The sequence below is a fragment of the Leptosomus discolor genome, chromosome 3 (assembly GCF_034619465.1).
Source record: "Leptosomus discolor isolate bLepDis1 chromosome 3, bLepDis1.hap2, whole genome shotgun sequence".
NCBI lineage: Eukaryota > Metazoa > Chordata > Aves > Leptosomiformes > Leptosomidae > Leptosomus > Leptosomus discolor.
The window spans coordinates 37,234,842-37,252,295 of NC_141393.1; the positions used below are offsets into that span (position 1 = coordinate 37,234,842).

At 39.3% G+C, this 17,454-nt stretch overlaps 1 protein-coding gene across 11 annotated transcripts in view; it reads left to right on the forward strand.

Moving 5' to 3' along the window:
* GPHN (gephyrin) overlaps positions 1-17,454 on the forward strand; it is a 299,653-nt gene that overhangs the window by 83,875 nt on the left and 198,324 nt on the right. For all 11 annotated transcript variants that reach the window (XM_086463531.1, XM_086463532.1, XM_086463534.1 and 8 more), the window contains exon 2: positions 9,488-9,566. In XM_086463531.1, the coding sequence (XP_086319657.1) occupies positions 9,488-9,566 (79 nt within the window). The remainder of the gene's footprint in view (positions 1-9,487; positions 9,567-17,454) is intronic.

Here is a 17,454-nt window from a genome sequence, read left to right on the forward strand (position 1 = left end):
CAGCAGCAACCATCTAATGTTTTCTTTTTGCTAAGCTAATCAAGAAGGCTCTTTTCACCTACTCTGAGGCGTCGGGGTTTTTTTGGTTTTTTTTTTTTTTTATCATTGCAGTAGCCCTCCTTTACTACTTTACTGGCTTTACTGCTTCCTTCTGTTTTCTGGAAAAAATCATAGATTCACATGTCTAACTTGTATTTCTGGTTTATGATCACCCCATTTTTCACTGGATCACCTGAACCTTTCTCTTCTCCTATTTTTCCATTAGATTAGCTCCTTTTTTTATAGTGATACTTCTTTGTCAGTGTTTGAGGATACAGTTTTGGCACTTGGTGGCACTTCATCTCAAGGGAAAGGGGGAGAAACTCTGCTCTGAGATCCAGTGAGGCACAGTTTGAAGAGCTTGCTATGGGACATTCATAAAGGTGGACATTAATTTTTTTTGGTCTTAGAATTTCCCTAAGTTTTAATATATGGCAGAAACTGTGTGAAAAACAAAGCAGATGACAGAAACATTCATTAGGTGTGAGGGGCAGATGTATACAGGGAGTCAAAACTAATCACTGCAGTCTTGTCCTTAAAACTGATGAAGCTGAGGTTGATAGGGTGTCTGCTATGTCAGCCTTTACCTGGTCAGAGACAATAGGGACAAATACGTTGTACTGCTGGTTGCTGATCTGGCAGAGAAAGCACAGGAATGCTCTTGCTGAATGGGTGAGAAAGAGGCTACCTATGGGATTTTGGTGAATTGAAATAACTGGAATAAAATAAAGGCATTCTTGTTCTTGCCTGTCGAGAACTTACATTTTGGAGTGGATTATAATACATGAATTGAAACTACAGCTAGTCTTGATACTATGACTATCTCTGAATGCCCAGTTGTGGTGGTTTGGTCCTGGCCAGATGCCAGGTACCCACCATAGTCACTCTATCACTCTCACCCCCTCAGCTGGACAGGGGAGAGAAAATAGAACAATGGGCACGTGGGTCAGATCAAGACAGTTTAATGAAGCAAAAGCCGCGTGCGGAAGCAAAAGCAAAACAAAAGATCTTATTCTCTACTTCCCATCAGCAGGCGATGTCCAGCCACTTTCTGGGAAGCAGGGCTCCGGTACGCGCAGCGGTTGCTCTGGATGACAAACGTGAAACGAATGTCCCCCCCTTCTTCCTGTTTTCCCAGCTTATATTGCTGAGCAGACGTCATGTGGTATGAATATCCCTTTGGTCAGTTTGGGTCAGCTGTCCTGGCTATATCCCCTCCCAAGTTTTTACCCACCCCCAGCCTACTGGGGAAATGTTGGGGAAGCAGCCTTGATGCTGTGTGAGGCCGGCTCAGCAGGAGTCAAAACACTGGTGTGTTATCTAGCTACCACTGCACAGCACTGTGAGGGCTGCATCTCAGGCAGACCCATTACACCAGTGAAGATAAATTTTATTAAGTTAGTTGAAGTTACTGGTTTGCTCTTTTATTTCAAACAGGTTAATTTCAACAGTGTGCTTGCTTTGATCTGCAGGCTTCATCTGATAACTTCCAGAAGCAGCCTTTGTCTTCCTTTGTTATCAGATTTTCGCATCACTTCTTACAATAAAAATTCCCACTAGTGGATACATTCTGTAACTTGTTCCAAACTGTTGCACCTCAGACTTTGTAATTCTGATAAACTTTTCAAAGGTAAAAGGGGAAAATGAGCTCAGTGATGTGATCAGAACCTTCTTGGCTACGTTCACTTTTCTGGAACTGTTGCTGTTCATGATACATTCTTTGACAGTAGAAACTAAGTAGTTATGTAAATGGAAAGGGTAAAATACTGACTTTAAAAGGCCCAGCTTATTTGTGGAATGCAATTCTTTGTTCTCATGGGGTAAAAAAATAATTTTCATCTGGACTTACATGAAAAGTATTAACCATCTCCGATACTGCATATCCTGTACATCTTAATTTCACCAGCACAATGTTTTGAACTTGTTAGTCTTAATTTTCACCAATTTAATGAGTTTTATACTTAAAAAAGAAAAAAATACAATCCATGTAAGAGAGAGACTCCTTTCTTTGTGTGGCTATTTTAGCTCTTCTAATGCTCTATTTAAATAAAATGTTTTGTTACCTTTTTTTGCATAGTGCTTGGGTCAGAACCTGTGGAGGGGGTGGTGTATTTTCTGTTGCCTGACCCTGCTCACACCTAAGGAAATCTTTGAGTGTGGTTTATTTGTCTGCTGTGAATACCACTGTGTTTTAACGCAATTTTAAAAATTGTTTCCACTGGGACACATTTGCCCAGATACAGCACAACTCATTAATAACTATATTAAGGTGCTGCAACTAATTTTGTTGTTGTTAAATAGTTGTGGTTTAAAACTGAAAGTGCAGGGATTTTATGATTTCATTCTCTTGCATCCGTTTTTAGCAAAGTGATTTTTAAAATTGAAAAGAAATGGGAAGGAAACTTCAAATTTGGTGTGCATCGATGCCTTGCAATTTTGAAAATGGTTTTTAGATTATCTGCCATGGGAAAACAAGGCTTACATGATCAAAAGATAGACAACATTGTCCTTCAGTCTTTCCATTGGTGTGTCAGGTCCCCCCTTTTAAACCTGTTTAACCCATGTATGAAAAAAGTGGTAACAGGATAATAGAAAAGTAACCGCAATGTAACAAAAAGTGAATTTTTAAGGATACAGTTGTCTATAAATTAAGTTAAAATTATCACCAGGCAAAGAGGAGACTCAGATTATTACCCCTGCTGAGGAGAAGGCAGATTGGTATTGGCTGGTCCGTTCACATGCATGGCTTTGTATTAGATTTAGCTCTCTTCCTTGTGTGGGTATCAAAGGGAGTCTGTATTTATCATGGTGACAGTGAATGGCATTCGGATCAGTTCTTAGGGAACCAGCCTGCATTATTTCTGCTACTCACAGCCAACATGTTTTCTTAGTGGTTATAAGCATTTGCAATTTGCATGCAGACTAGGAGTTCTTTTTATTCTGTAAATAAGTCAGAGAGATTTGTGTGCAGATATGCAAATCGTGTAAGCATTTCTCTTATAATTAAATTTGCTGTCTTCAGTAATAGATATGGTGAAGGTGCTACAAAATTTCTGTAATATGCTATCCGTTTTATGTATGTTTTTTGGTTGACATACAGTCACTTGAAAAATATGGCAATAGCAGAGAAAAGAGGCAGGATACTTGTCTCTGATGTTGCTGTTCATGGCACCTGCAAAATACTTTAAAACCATTTTAATAGTAAGAGAATCAATCTTTATGTTCTGGTACGGTCCCATTCCTGTGACTTCTTTAAAGTATGCCTATAGGACAGGAATTCTGTGTCTGCAGGAGAATAGGCTTTTAAAGAGAGATGTTTTGAGGTCTGAGGAAAAAATTCTGTAACGTTCTCATACCCTATAACCTGAGCTTCCTTAGCAGTGTTTGTTATGTCTTGAAGTCAACAATATGTACAATTACAACAGGGCAAAGTGGGTGCTTGCTGCAGTGTGTGTGAGGTTGGGCCTATAAAAACAAAATACTTGTATCCTGGTACATTTGCATGCAGTGCATGGAACAGAACCATCCAAATCTGAAATGAGACTTCTGAATAATGCTTTACTGCAAGCAAAACCAGACTTGAATACAATGCTGTGCCAGACAAGTACTTTCCAGTACATCCCAAGCGTATTAAATATTTTTTGTATTTATCAGCTGCTGAATGAATCTGGTATAAAAATCTAAATATATAAATGATCCTGTAAAAAGAGGACTAAGGAGGAGAGGCGTATTATGGAAAGTCTGTCAAAAATACTGCAGACAAATGAAGAAGTCCTGAGAAAGAGCTGAACTTAGGAGATGTTAGCACTAAAAGGCAAAAGTCTAAGAAATTAATATCTTATACTTTGCTGCGTACTGTTCAATGTTGTAGTAGTCCGTGTATTTTTGAACTAATAGTGCATCACAGGTATCAATGGCTGTCTTCCTGAGACATTTTTATTGTCAAGATGTTTTTTATCAATAGGTAGCCACAACTAATGTAAAGGCAGTTCTGAATTCTGAGAACCAAGAGGAAAATCTGGCAGGTAATAGTAGTTTTTAGTTTTTCTGGAATTGCATATTTTGATACTGGGGAGGTAAACATTATTATTAATTTTCTTTACCAAACTATAGATAGCTCTTCATTTTTTGAGGGAAGTGATTGCATTTTTTTCTGAAGCATATGATACGAAAATGACCATTAACAGCTGTAGAATTGGAAGTGCTTTGAGGTAGAGAGCTTTTGTTTACTGGGAATATACTGTGTGCGATAAGAGATTACGTGACTGTTTTAAAGGACTATTTAGTTTTCAAATTGTAGGACATTAAAAAAAAATAAAAACGGGTAAATTTCTCAAGAGTTTTATATCCTGCCTCTGCTTGAAGAAACTGTTAGTTTACCTTCAGCGTTGAAGAAGTTCTCTTCTACTTCTCATTTTGGAGATCAACAGGCTAAAGATCCTTTTTCCTTCAGTGTGGTCTCATTTAAAACTGTTATAGAAAGCAAAGGAAAAAAATCATATGGACAGATTTAGAAGTTCACAAATGCCAAGTGGGAAGGCTTCACAACTGCTGTAAACTGGATGTTTGCACATTAGAGTGTGAATGCCGATTTTAATCTTTTCATACAGAATTTTGTATGCTGTGTAATTGACAGGTGAGAACTGTATTCCCTTATTGGCTTCCTCTCTCTGTTAGTTCCTATGCACAAGACTACACAGGGGTCAGAAAGAGAACATCAGTAATAGAAACAGGGAGCTGAAAGTAGGATGAATGTTGGGAAAATTTGAGCTATTGCTAAAACCTCTTCACTTTTGATACACGTAAAAGCTTGCTTGGAAGTCAAACTATTTTATGGATGTTTAGGGATTTCTCCTTAATGTGATGTTTTTCAGACTATGTGTTTCCGTGGTAGGATTGGGTTCAGTCTTGTGCCCGTGATATTTGTGCCAATATTTAATTTTTTAAAAAAGCATTTTAGTACCTTAGAGACTATCATTTTATATACAATACTCTATGGAGCAAATGCATTTTAGGGAGCTTTTTTGTTGTGATTCTCCTTGTCTATAAGGAAGTATATTGCGGGGGGAGGGTGTGTGTGTGTAATACAGCTCAGAGGCTCAGCCACTCGGTGAGTATGTAAAGGCGAGCAGCTGCCAATTCTGTATCTCTCCATAAACCACGCACTCAACACTACTTAAAATACTAACTTTTATAAACTTTTTGGGGATTATTAAATAAAAATTAAATTTTGAAACAAGACAATAAAATCCTGCATGGGGATTGTCTTCTATAGATGCCCTATGCAAAAATCTCCCTTGGTTGTGCTTCTAAAGACAAGAAATTAGGCATGGCCTTTGTGTATGTAGTACAATTTGTGGCTGTGATGCAAAGTTTTCTTCTGTCTTTGTTTTCCTCAGACCTTAAAGCACCATAGATCATCCTGATCTTTCTGCCATACCATCAAACACAGTTTCACACTATGTCCTGTTTAAAATAAAAAGCTTGCATTTCAATCAGACCACACAATTTTTTTAAATACATGCAGTGTTGATGTACAGTTTTCTAAGCAGTGAGCAATGTAGTACCTAGTCTGCTTGATTGCTTCCACCCCATGTTTACTGTTGACCGTTTGTGTTCTTTCCTGGGCTAGAGTTTTGAAGCATGTGAAGGAGCGTGGCTGCACTTGTATGCGGATCAGTAAAGTGCAGCGAAGCCTTCCTGTAAGAAGGGCTTATTCCAACCCATTCCACTGAAATATTTCCTCTCACTGGAAGCTCTCCTGTTGTGTCAATGCTAGAATTTAATTGGCAATGATAGTAAATTCAGAAAATTGATTTTGGTGAATATTAACTAAACTATTTGAGTTCTTGGTTGTTAAAACTGGGTTTGAAATTTTTCACATTTATCTGAGGCATCTATATTTTCTTAATCTGGATAGAACAATATCCTAAGATGAGGCTTGCTTGCAAATTTTCAGCTTCCCAGTGTTCTGACTCTCCTACAATCAAATAAAATACTGGGAGATGAGGTTGATACCTTTTTCAAAGTTTGTAGATATTTGACTGATGTTGAGTTAGTCTTTTTAGCAAAAGCTTATATTGCCCAGCTGTGCCAATTGGAGGGAAGGTTTGCAGTTTTTACCTTCATTCGTAAAAAAGGTATAATATTGTGAGTTATGTTGAGGTTGAGACAAGTCCCTGGCAAATCTAGGCTTTCATTTAAATCTGTCAACATTTTCTTTTATAAACTTCAAGAGTTACATACAGACAAGTAATGGCCAGTTTTACTGATAACGTGATTATTTTTCATTTTACCTTTAAAAAAAGTTTTAGAACAGTTGCAATAGTTTCCTCAATTATAATTGTAATTACTTTTGCTGGGACTGGAGAAGACAGTAGAAGAAATAACAGCATGTTTGGATTAAATATTTAATGCCTAAGAAATGTTTGATTTGTCAGTAGTGAAAAAACATTATTGACCATCATTTTTATTCATAATCTATAGTGTTGGCATAGGAGGTATGTTGATATATCACTAGTGTAGGATTTATGACAAGACAGTAGGTAAAATGTTCTGTTTACTGTTTTGTTACCAAACTTGACAAGAGGCAAATATAAACTATGAAAGATTAATTTAGCTGGGATTATCTTCTCCCATAAAATCTAGAGTGTAGGTTGTTTGTGAGTCGTCTGATCTTGGAATTACTCCTTTAGCTCAGGAGTTAGACTTTTGAAATTCAAGGCTGTTGGGTTCACTGCACTAGATGGGCATGGAAATGAAAGACTCCTGAAGGCCCAGGGTGCTCAGGGTGAACATTCCCGGCAAGGTAGGTAGTGCTTGTGAACTCAGTACAGTAACTTTCAGTTTGGTGTAGAAACAATGATTAAATTGTCATGGGAGGAACAAGCCAGGAGTTGTGTACTTTGTTAGAACAAACAGCTGCTGTGTAAACTGAAGATCCGTGGCAATTACCTCAAAGACAAGAATCTCCTTGTGGTACGCTGCCTGACGCTCAGGGATCGCATTTGACGAGCAGCCGTGAGGTGGCCTTTTCAAAGGCAGCAGATAAGCTTAGGGTATCACTTGGTTATTACAGTGTTGAGGTGCAAAGCAGGTAAACTTCTTAATGTTATCAACACATAACAAATACTGCTGTTACTGTCATATGCTGTTAGCTGACGAGGTTTGTGTGTGAGCCAGGGCCAGTACTTGTTCCATCAGCCCCCCTAGCCCCTTCTTCTGAGGCCCTTTCTTCCAGTACTTGCCTTTCCCAGCACGCTTACGAGATGTGTTGTCAACAAGGGGTATTAGTAGAAACATTTTGCAGTTTTGTAGTGTGTTAGGTAGGTCTGTCACACTATGTATTGTAATCTGTGAAAATAACATATTTTGGGAATGATTTGTGTTTTTCCATGCTGGTGATGCACATGAATGCGTACAGATGTAGATTGAAAAGAGTATCTTGGATTTGGAGAGAAAGAAGTAGGAATACTTGCTTTTGCATGTGATTTTAAACACATTCCCTTTCAGCAAATGTAAGGCTGTGTTCTGTGTTGGAAGATGAGCGATAGTGCAGTTCTTCATAAGCTCTCTTCTACCTGGCATATTACCTTGCTAGTTATGGCAAATTGATCCTTACACTGCTGCCCGGCAGAGAAGGATCTGGGGGTGCTGGTTGACAGCCGGCTGAACACGAGCCAGCAGTGTGCCCAGGGGGGCAAGAAGGCCAACAGCATCCTGGCCTGTATCAGAAATAGTGTGGCCAGCAGGAGTAGGGAGGTGATCGTGCCCCTGTACTTGGCACTGGGGAGGCCACATCTTGTGTACTGTGTGCAGTTTTGGGCCCCTCACTACAGAAAAGACATTGAGGTGCTGGAGCGTGTCCAGAGAAGGGCAACGAAGCTGGTGAAGGGTCTGGAGAACAGGTCTTATGAGGAGTGGCTGAGGGAACTGGGGTTGTTTTAGCCTGGAGAAGAGGAGGCTGAGGGGAGACCTTATCTCTCTCTACAACTACCTGAAAGAAGGTTGTAGTGAGGTGGGGGTTGGTCTCTTCTCCCAAGTAACAAGTGATAGGGCAAGAGGAAATGGCCTGAAGTTGCACCATGGGAGTTTTAGATTGGACATTAGGAAGAATTTCTTTACCAAAAGGGTAAAGAACAGCCTGCCCAGGGAAGTGGTGGAGTCACCATCCCTGGAGGTGTCCAAAAAACATGTTGATGTAGTGCTTCTAGACATGGTTTAGTGGTCATGATGGTATTAGGTAGATGGTTGGACTTGATGATCTTAGAGGTCTCTTCCAACCTAATGATTCTATGATTCTAAGAAATAAAGAACTTTATATTCAGATACTTGCTTTTTTAAAGGTCATTTAGATGAGCGGTTTAGTGACTCAACAAGGTATTTTGAAACTTTTCATGTCACATATCACATATCTGAAAGGGCAACATTACCAAGTTAATGCCTTCAGATTCTGTCCAAATTAGCAAGTATTTTTGGTTTATCTGCTATATTTTTTTTTATATCATTTGTGTTTTTCTGAAGGGAAGGGGTAACAGAAAGCTACCACAAGGAGAGGAAAGATGTAGATATGGCACTTTGGGACATGGTTTAGTGGGCATGTTGGTATTAGGTCAATAGTTGAACTAATTGATCTCAGAGGTTTTATTCCAACCTGATGATTCTGATTCCTTTGAGCTGATGCATGTTTTTGTAAAGCATTTGTGCCGTTACTTTTCTTCCACTTCTCAAATTGACTGTGGTAGTGTTTAAGAGAAATGAACCCACTTGTGGTAATGAGGTACATGTGCTGAGAATTAGCCAAGAGAATGGATTTGGAGTTTCAGGTTTAAATCAAGTCATCTTTTCTTTTGTGTGTGTGTGGTTGTTTTTTTTTTTTAATATAGGGAGGCAAGTGAAAGTACACTAACATGCTTTTAAACTTCTGTGAAATTTACTGTGTTATTTCAATTATTATAGTAACTAGCTGCTTTATATGCACTTTGTAAGTTAATTATAAGCTGTTTGATGAAATTTTTGCACTTAATTGCTTGTTTTGGATATCACTCATATTAAACATCTTTGCTAATCCCTGAACAACTGTGAATTTGAATACATAGCAATTCTTACTGTTTCTGATTAGGTAAAGAATACTGACTGGTACATGATTAAAGACTGCTTTTAAGTGTATGGATATAGGCATCCAGTGTTTGTGTTTGAGACTTGCTGTAGCCAGAGGTGGAGAAGCAGTAAGGACACTACCAGTATTCATCACTTTCAGTTGAGTTGACTTATTTTTAAATTAGGTGAAACCTCACTGAAAAATCAGACTTTATACATGAATGTTCAAATTACATCCAACAGCGGTTCTAGTTAATCAAAAGAACTGTGCTCTGTTCTTAAATTTCCACCTATTTTTGTTTTTTTCTCTGTTTTTGTTTTGGTTTAATTTTATTTCTGTTTTTTTTAGTGAGTGACAGTTGCTTCAGGAACCTTGCCGAGGATCGTAGTGGGATAAACCTTAAAGATCTGGTCCAAGACCCTTCTTTGTGAGTATCTGGCTCTTATTGCTAAGCAAAGAAAAGCTTCTTCATGATAACCTTGTGAGTAGTTTTGCAACTATATAAAGAAGTAGTATGATGAAGTACACTTGGTGCTTTAGTGGTAGTATGCTTGCCAAGTTGTTAGTCGTTAATACAGACAAATATTAAAACCACATTGGTTTTTACGTACTTCTGTTCGTGAACTAACATCCAGTGAGCACATATGGTATAGCCTACAGGAGTCATCAGGGGTAACAGATTGTGCATGCTGGTATTTCTATGGAGGGGGTGTATGCACATTGTCACCCCTCTTTGTTTAAGGAGGAACTGCATATAAATTGGCAGATTACTGGATAATTATGTTATTGTCAGTTATCTTAACATGTAGAATCTTTTTTTCATTGTATCTGATTTCATACAGCTGATATTTATTTCTTCCTCTACTACCTGTTTTAATTCAAGTATATGAGCAAATGATCTAATAGACTTACTTCGTGGCAAGACTAGTGGTCTTCATCTCAGTGCTGTATTTTCCTCTAAAATAAAATTCAACCTCATGAGCTCTGAGCCAGACTTGAAATTGTGTCAAACCTTTTTGCAATTTTTTTTTTCTTCTTTTCAGTTAATTTTAGTACTAACTGAAAATGTTCTTAATAGTGTGCACAAGTGTACCACTAGTTATGAGGGAAAGGGAAGAGAGGTAAAATTTGCATCTTTTTAACACAAATTATAACGCATTCCACAGTGTGGGTCCTAACATGATTGGCCTTTACACTGGCAGAGCACTTTTTTCAGTATTGGTTGAGAAGCAGTGGAAAATAAGATATATTTGACAACTTATTTCAGTTGCAGGGGATTTTTAACAATGAAGTAGACGCAGAATTTATTTTGTCGTGTTGCTACAGGTAAATGACATACGTGCATATATGCATGCATTCTTGGGAGATTTTGACATAATGTATGTAATATTTGATAATTTATACTTATGGAACAATAAAGGTACAGGGGGAAAATATAATTGTTGCTTGAGATGCACAGAATTAATAGAATAGGTGAATTTTTAACAATTACTAATTGTCGAAGACAAGGCTATTTCAAAGGTCTTAATGTTCAACAAAAATTTGCTTTTTGAGTGTTTGTGGGGTTTTTTCTTTTTGAGAATTGTATGTGGCTTTTTGAGCTGCAGGTATGCTTACGTGTGCTACAGTAGTTTTGGTTTTGCATAGTTTTGCCTTTGTAGTAGAATGATAATTTTCCTTACTGTTTACAAAAAGTGATGAAATCTTCTAGTTTCCTTCCCTGACTGTAACTTACATGAAGATGACTGGAATAAGTTATTGTAGTCTGCAAAATAAATGAAAGAGATTTCTGTTGCTTGTAATATAAGAAGCATAAGTGACTGCAACGTAGCCATTTTTTTCACTTTGGAAGACTGAATAAAGTCTCAAAACATCTGTTACATATCAGGGACTGTTTATGACCGTTCTATTCTATGACACATTGTAGTGCAAGAAAAGTCTGCTTCTTCCTGCCTAGTGGTAGGAATGTATAGACTTTGTTTTGTCTTTCCAAATTGATATTCTTGCAGTTTTACAACTGAACGCCTAGTAAGTGTTCCTGCAAAATGTGTAATAGTGTGAGTGAACCTCCAAAATGAAGAAACGATCTAAGGCTATATTGTTCAGCCCAGCCTTTTGTAGGTGACTCTAAGGTCCTACAGCATCTGAATTCTTTAGTATGCAAAGAAAGATGCAAAGGACAGCGTTTTGCCAAAGCGTGAGAGTGCCAGCCAAAGAGATTTTTTAACCTTTTTTGAAATAAGAATAAAGTTTAATTAAAAATCTTTAAGTATTTGGCTAAGATTTTTCACCTGTAATGATACCTGAAATAGCAAAATAACATTTGATTCATTGTCTTACGAGTTTAATATTTATGGTTTAGTTTTTCTTTGGTGCTCGTTCACTCTGACTGTAGACAAACTGCCTCTTTTCTTTGTAATCTGGTATCAAGTACCAACATCAGATTTACATAAAAAATTCTGATGCTTTCTCTGCAAATGACTCTGTCACTCTAAAGGTTTGTGGTGTATTTGTAATGTATGACACTAATAAAATAGTTTAACAAAGAAAATACAAGAGATTTTAGGTTCATTACCATATAAATAGATAATCAGTGTATACTTTTAACAGGAGTTCACATTAATAGCAGATGATGGGTTAGCAGCAGAGATAGGAATATAGTATAATACACCAGGAGGATAGTATTAAAAAAAGTTTTAAGTGGTTTTAGATCGGGATGGTTTGATGCATTATATAAAATGCATTTTGAATGGTGTCCATTTCTTGTGAGACTTAGCTACTTCATACAGTTTTCTAAGTTACGTTGGGATCTCCCTTGTTGTCTGCTACCCTTAGCTGTGTCACAGACAACTTTTTTTTTTGTATTGCAGAAGGCTTTTTCTGGAGGGCTGAAAATATGTCTTTATGTTGAAATGAAACTCTCTAAAGACAGCATTGTAGGGTTTTTTTTTTTTATTAGTGTCTGATTTATGTCAAGTGTGCTTAAGTGTCAGGGTAGTCTCACTCCCCCCAGCTGATTTCCCAACTAAAGGAGTCTGGACTCTGTAAACCTGATCTGCTTTCAGTTCGCTAGTCGTAAGTAATAAAAGCTCTGCTGCTCAAATCAGGAGTTTGGTTGTCTCTTTCTATTTGTATGTGTTTTACTCTGTCAATAAAAATAGAAATGCTGCTTAAGAAAAACATCAAGCATATCAAATAAACATAAAGTGAGGACTTACTGACTGACTGTGGGAGAAGGAAGCATGCAACAACTCTACAATTAAGTTTCATTTCATAGTTAATTACAGAAAAGTTGAATTTGAACAAAAAGTTGATTAGAAGTTCAACTGAAAAGGTGGCTTGAGAGTTAACTGCTATTCTTTATTCATTGCAGCTGATCATAGAATCATAGAATGGTTTGGGTTGGAAGTGACCTTTAAAGGTCATCTAGACTAACCCTTCTGCGGTGAGCAGGGACATCTTCAACTAGATCAAGTTTCTCAGAGGCCCATGATGTATCTCCTGTATACAGTGTCCAGTTTTGGACACAAACTTAAAGATGAGTGGCTGGAGAGCTGCCAGGCAGGGAGGGATGTGGGGGTGCTGGTCGACAGCCAGCTGAACATGAGCCAGCAGTGTGCCCAGGGGGGCAAGAAGGCCAACAGCATCCTGGCCTGTATCAGAAATAGTGTGGCCAGCAGGAGTAGGGAGGTGATCGTGCCCCTGTACTCAGCACTGGTGAGGCCACACCTCGAGTCCTGTGTGCAGAGTTGGGCCTCTCACTACAAGAAGGACATTGAGGCACTGGAGGGTACACAGGCAAGCTACCAAGCTAGTAAAGGATTTGGAACATGTCTCATATCAGGAACAGCTGAGGGATCTGGAGTTGTTTTAGCCTGGAGAGGACAAGGCTGAGGGGAGACCTTATCGCTCTCTACAACTACCTGAAAAGAGGTTGTAGCAAAGCAGGAGTCGGTCTCTTCTCCCTAGTAACAAGTGATAGAACAAGCGGAAATGGCCTTAAGCTGCACCAGGGGAGGTTCAGGTTGGATACTGCGAAGAATTTCTTTACTGAAAGGGTTGTCAGGCATTGGAACAGCCTGCCCAGGGAGGTGGTGGAGTCGCCATCCCTGGGGGTGTTTAAGAGACGGGTAGATGTTGTTCTTAGGGACATGGCTTAGTGGTGTTGATAGAGCTAGGACAAAGGTTGGACTTGATGATCTTGAAGGTCTTTTCCAACTGGAACTGTTCTATGATTATATGATTCTATATACAGGTATGTAGGAGAATGGCAAGTGAAGGTGGTTAGAAAGTGCAATGCGTGACAGGTGTTACTTAATTTAGAAAACAATGGTGGAAGAGAGGAAGTATGGGTTGCCTACAGTATATAAAAGATTGTTAAAGGGATTGTTCTTTTTGGCTTCTGAGAAAGAATTAGTTCAATTTATAGCAGTTGAGGTTGGTTGGGTAGTTGGAAAAAATTCTGTCAGTGTGATAAAGGAACTGGAATCTATTTCTTAAAATGTCAGTGAGAGCTCTGCAGATTACAGTCTGCGTATATTTGATCCTGTGTAAGTGTAGAGAGATGGAAGGGCAAACAGTTGTTTTCTGTTTTTCTTTTTCTTCTATGAAAAAGGTATGTATTCTGGCAGTTTGTCATCAGTGTAGTTAATATGACCAAAAACCAGATGGAACTTACTTTGATTCCTATATAGGTAATTTAATGTGGCTATGAATTTTCAAAGCCTATGAATTGGTTTAGATGATACACCTACTTCAGTCCTGCCTACCTTTCTAGTAACACATAAAAGATATTTAAAATTTTGCATTCTACAGAGGAGATTTATCTACATGAGAAGACTATAGGTTTCTTTCCATGAATGGTCCTAAACAGCAAAGCTGTAGACAGCAGGTGTAATTGGAAGAACTAGGCTGGTGTTTCTTGGATTGTGGTGCAGATGTTCTTCAGGCTATGTTCAGCAAAATTTCTTAAGGTGGTGCTCAAGGAAAGACAGAAAATTGATCAGTTCGTTTGAGTCCTTGCTTGGGAGCAGAATGAATGCTACCCTCTTTCTTCCCTTTCTCCACCCTCAATACCCCATCTGTGCTTAGGAGAGAAATGGGTTAGACAGAATTCAATATAGCTGTCACCTGAAACTCCTCCTAGGTTCTTTACCACTGATTTTTTTTCTAGCTGTAAGTTATTTAAATACACCTCTGAAGTGTGAACCATCAGATCATTAAAGGGTTAGTGTACACATAGACATTCTATGTATAGACATTCCCAAGTTTCAGCTCTTAGCATCACTTCAAGATGATGTTCCTTTCAGCCCTAGCCTGTATATGGACAGAAAGGAGGATGCTTTTAATCTTTCTTAGCAATTCAGTAGCTGCAGCTGCACATAATCACTCATATGCATTTGTTTTGGAAACATCTTTAGAGCTTCTTTGAGATGAACAAGATCCAAGAGATTTTGAATAACTTCTTTCTAGGCAAAATCACATCACATCAGAACTGTGTTTCCTATCTCCTTTAGATCAGCTGACTTCAATTAAGAGAGGGTAGATAAATCTAAAAGGTAAGAACAGGTAGCCTTTGACAGGAGATCAAAATTTGTTTTAATACCATTGTACTACGGAAGCTTTTTTTTTTTTATGAAGTTGTGAGAAGAAAACGTTATTTACCCTCTATGTAATTGCGTTAGAAAGATAACCAAAATGTTAATAATCCACAAATTTAACAGGACTGTGTTAGAAACTCCTGGAAGGTTTTTTTTTTTTGTCACTGCCTCGTATCTTATGACCTTAGAAGGAGGAGCTAGGTACTTTTTCTGAGAAGTAGTTGTGAGAGCTTCAGAATTTGTCACTTAATCTTAAGGTCTGAAGATGATGAAGGAATTCTTGAGAAGCTCTGATTTTTTTTTTTTTTTTTCTCTTACTGGGGACACAAGCTATACTGTTGGATCGAAGACCTGGTAAATACAATGTTAAGTCTGTGGATGTAAAATTTCAGTGTCTGTCTTCACTTGAAGGAACCTGTCTAGCAGTTGTTGAGGATAAGTGGATGTAACGGGTCTGCGTGGCAAGGTTTTGGTAGTGGGGGGTTACAGGGGTGGCTTCTGTATGAAGTTGCTAGAAGTTTCCCCTATGTCGGATGTAGCCAGTGCCAGCCAGCTTTAAGACAGACCTGCCGCTGGCCAAGGCCGAGTCAATCAGCGACAGCGTTTTTCGCCTCTGTGATAATGTATTTAAGGGAGTGAAAAAGTTGTTGTGCAGCAATAATTGCAGAGAGAGAGAGGAGTGAGAATATGTGAGAGAAACATCCTGCAGACACCAAGGTCAGTGAAGAAGGAGGGGGAGGAGATGCTCCAGGCGCCAGAGCAGCGATTCCCCTGAGGCCTGTGGTGAAGACCATGGTGAAGCAGGCTGTCCCCCTGCAGCCCATGGGCGGTGGAACAGATGACTGCCTACACCCCGTGGAGGGCCCCCGTGCCGGAGTAGGTGGATGCCTGAAGGAAGCTGTGACCCTGTGGGAAGCCTGCACCGGAGCAGGCTCCTGGCAGGACCTGTGGCCCATGGAGAGAGAGAAGCCCACGCTGGAGCAGGTTTGCTGCCAGAGACCCCATGAGGGGGGCTCACGCTGGAGCCGTCGGTTCCTGAAGGACTGCACACCATGGAGGAGACCCACGCTGGAGCAGTTCATGAAGAACTGAACCCGTGGGAAGACTCACGCTGGAGAAGTCATGGAGGACTTTCTCCCGTGAGGGGGACCCCACATTGGAGCAGGGGAAACGTGTGAGGAATCCTCCCCCTGAGGAGGAATGAGCGGCAGAAAACAACAGAGTGGTGAACTGACCCCAACCCCCATTCCCTGTTTTCCCTCTGTGCTGCTGGGGAGGAGGAGGGAGGAAAATAGGGATCAAAGTTAAGCCCAGGAAAGGAGGGAGGGGTGGGGGGAAGGTGTTTTAAGATTTGGTTTTATTTCTCATTACTCTTCTCTGAGTTAATTGGTAGTAAATTACATTTCCCTTCAGTTGAGTCTGTTTTGCCCGTGACAGTAAATGCTGAGTGATCTCCCTGTCCTTATCCCAACCTCACAAGCCTGTTGTTATTTTTTTTTGCTTTCCCCTGTCCAGTTAAGGAGGGGGAGTGATAGAGTGACTTTGGTGGGCACCTGGCATTTTGGCCAGGGTCAACCCACCACACTGGAAGTATCGCAGTTCGTTCTTTCTGGATTTTCCTCATCATTTGAAAACCAGTAGCATATTGTGTTTTGCTGAAGGTTACAAATCCCATGTTATGATGATACCAGTTCTCTCCCTCTCCCCTTTGTGCAGCCTTTCTAGCTTTTCAGTACCTGTTATAATATATGAATATCATGTCTGTTTCTTTTATTTAACTGCTGGTCTCGGTAATGCAGCATAGAGAGGAAACGTTTCTTCTGTAGTGCTATCCACTGTTATCTTGTTTCGGCAGGAGCGTTCTGGTTGGGAGTTCATGCTCTGTTGTTTGTCCATTATTTGACTGCATTAGAACATGTTTTCCCTAATAGGCCTGGCTTACAAAAATACTCCTCTTGCCTCTCTTGTCTCCTGTTAGTGAGCTCATCTGTAAGTATCAAGTGATTTCATCACGTGATCTTTGTCAGGACAACTGGAGGACTTAGTATGGTGGCCCAGGTACTCTGTTATGCAGAGGAGCAATATTGAGGTGTAGCAGAAGTGCAGCCTATTTTAAGTGTAGCATCTAATGAAAAAGTTGTACTTGGTAAACTTCCAAAGATCTGACACCTACCTAAAGTAATTGATGATGATGAGTCTAATCTAATAAGCACTTCTTAAAGTTGATAAAAATAGAATTGGCCTCATGCTATCCTGATGGTTTCTGGTCAGTCTGGGGGAATGAGTGAGACAAGCTTTTATCTGCTTCAACTGCAAGCAGACTTTGCAAGGACCTGAAAAAATTGTGTTTACCCTGCCTTCAAGGTAATGAAAATAGGCTTACCTTAAGTGTCCAAGGTTTCTTTTCAGGCCAGTTTTCCTGCTCAGGTTCTCCATAGTCCAGCCAGACTCAATCAGATGTATCACAGAGATTGTTCTGTAGTTCATGTGCTAAATAGTTTTTGCCTGCAGTTGTATGAACAAGTCCCTAAATGTTTTCTACAGACATTTGTAAGGGGCTCTCTTTTTATGTGTATTGATCATCTAAGGGAAATCTCTTTTCAGCTTCATTGAAGACCTTCTACATTACTTGCACTTCAAGAATTTTCTCAATATATGAGGTTTCTTGGCAGTTTGTAGCAAAAATTGCTAGTATTGCATGTGTTTTTCTTTGGC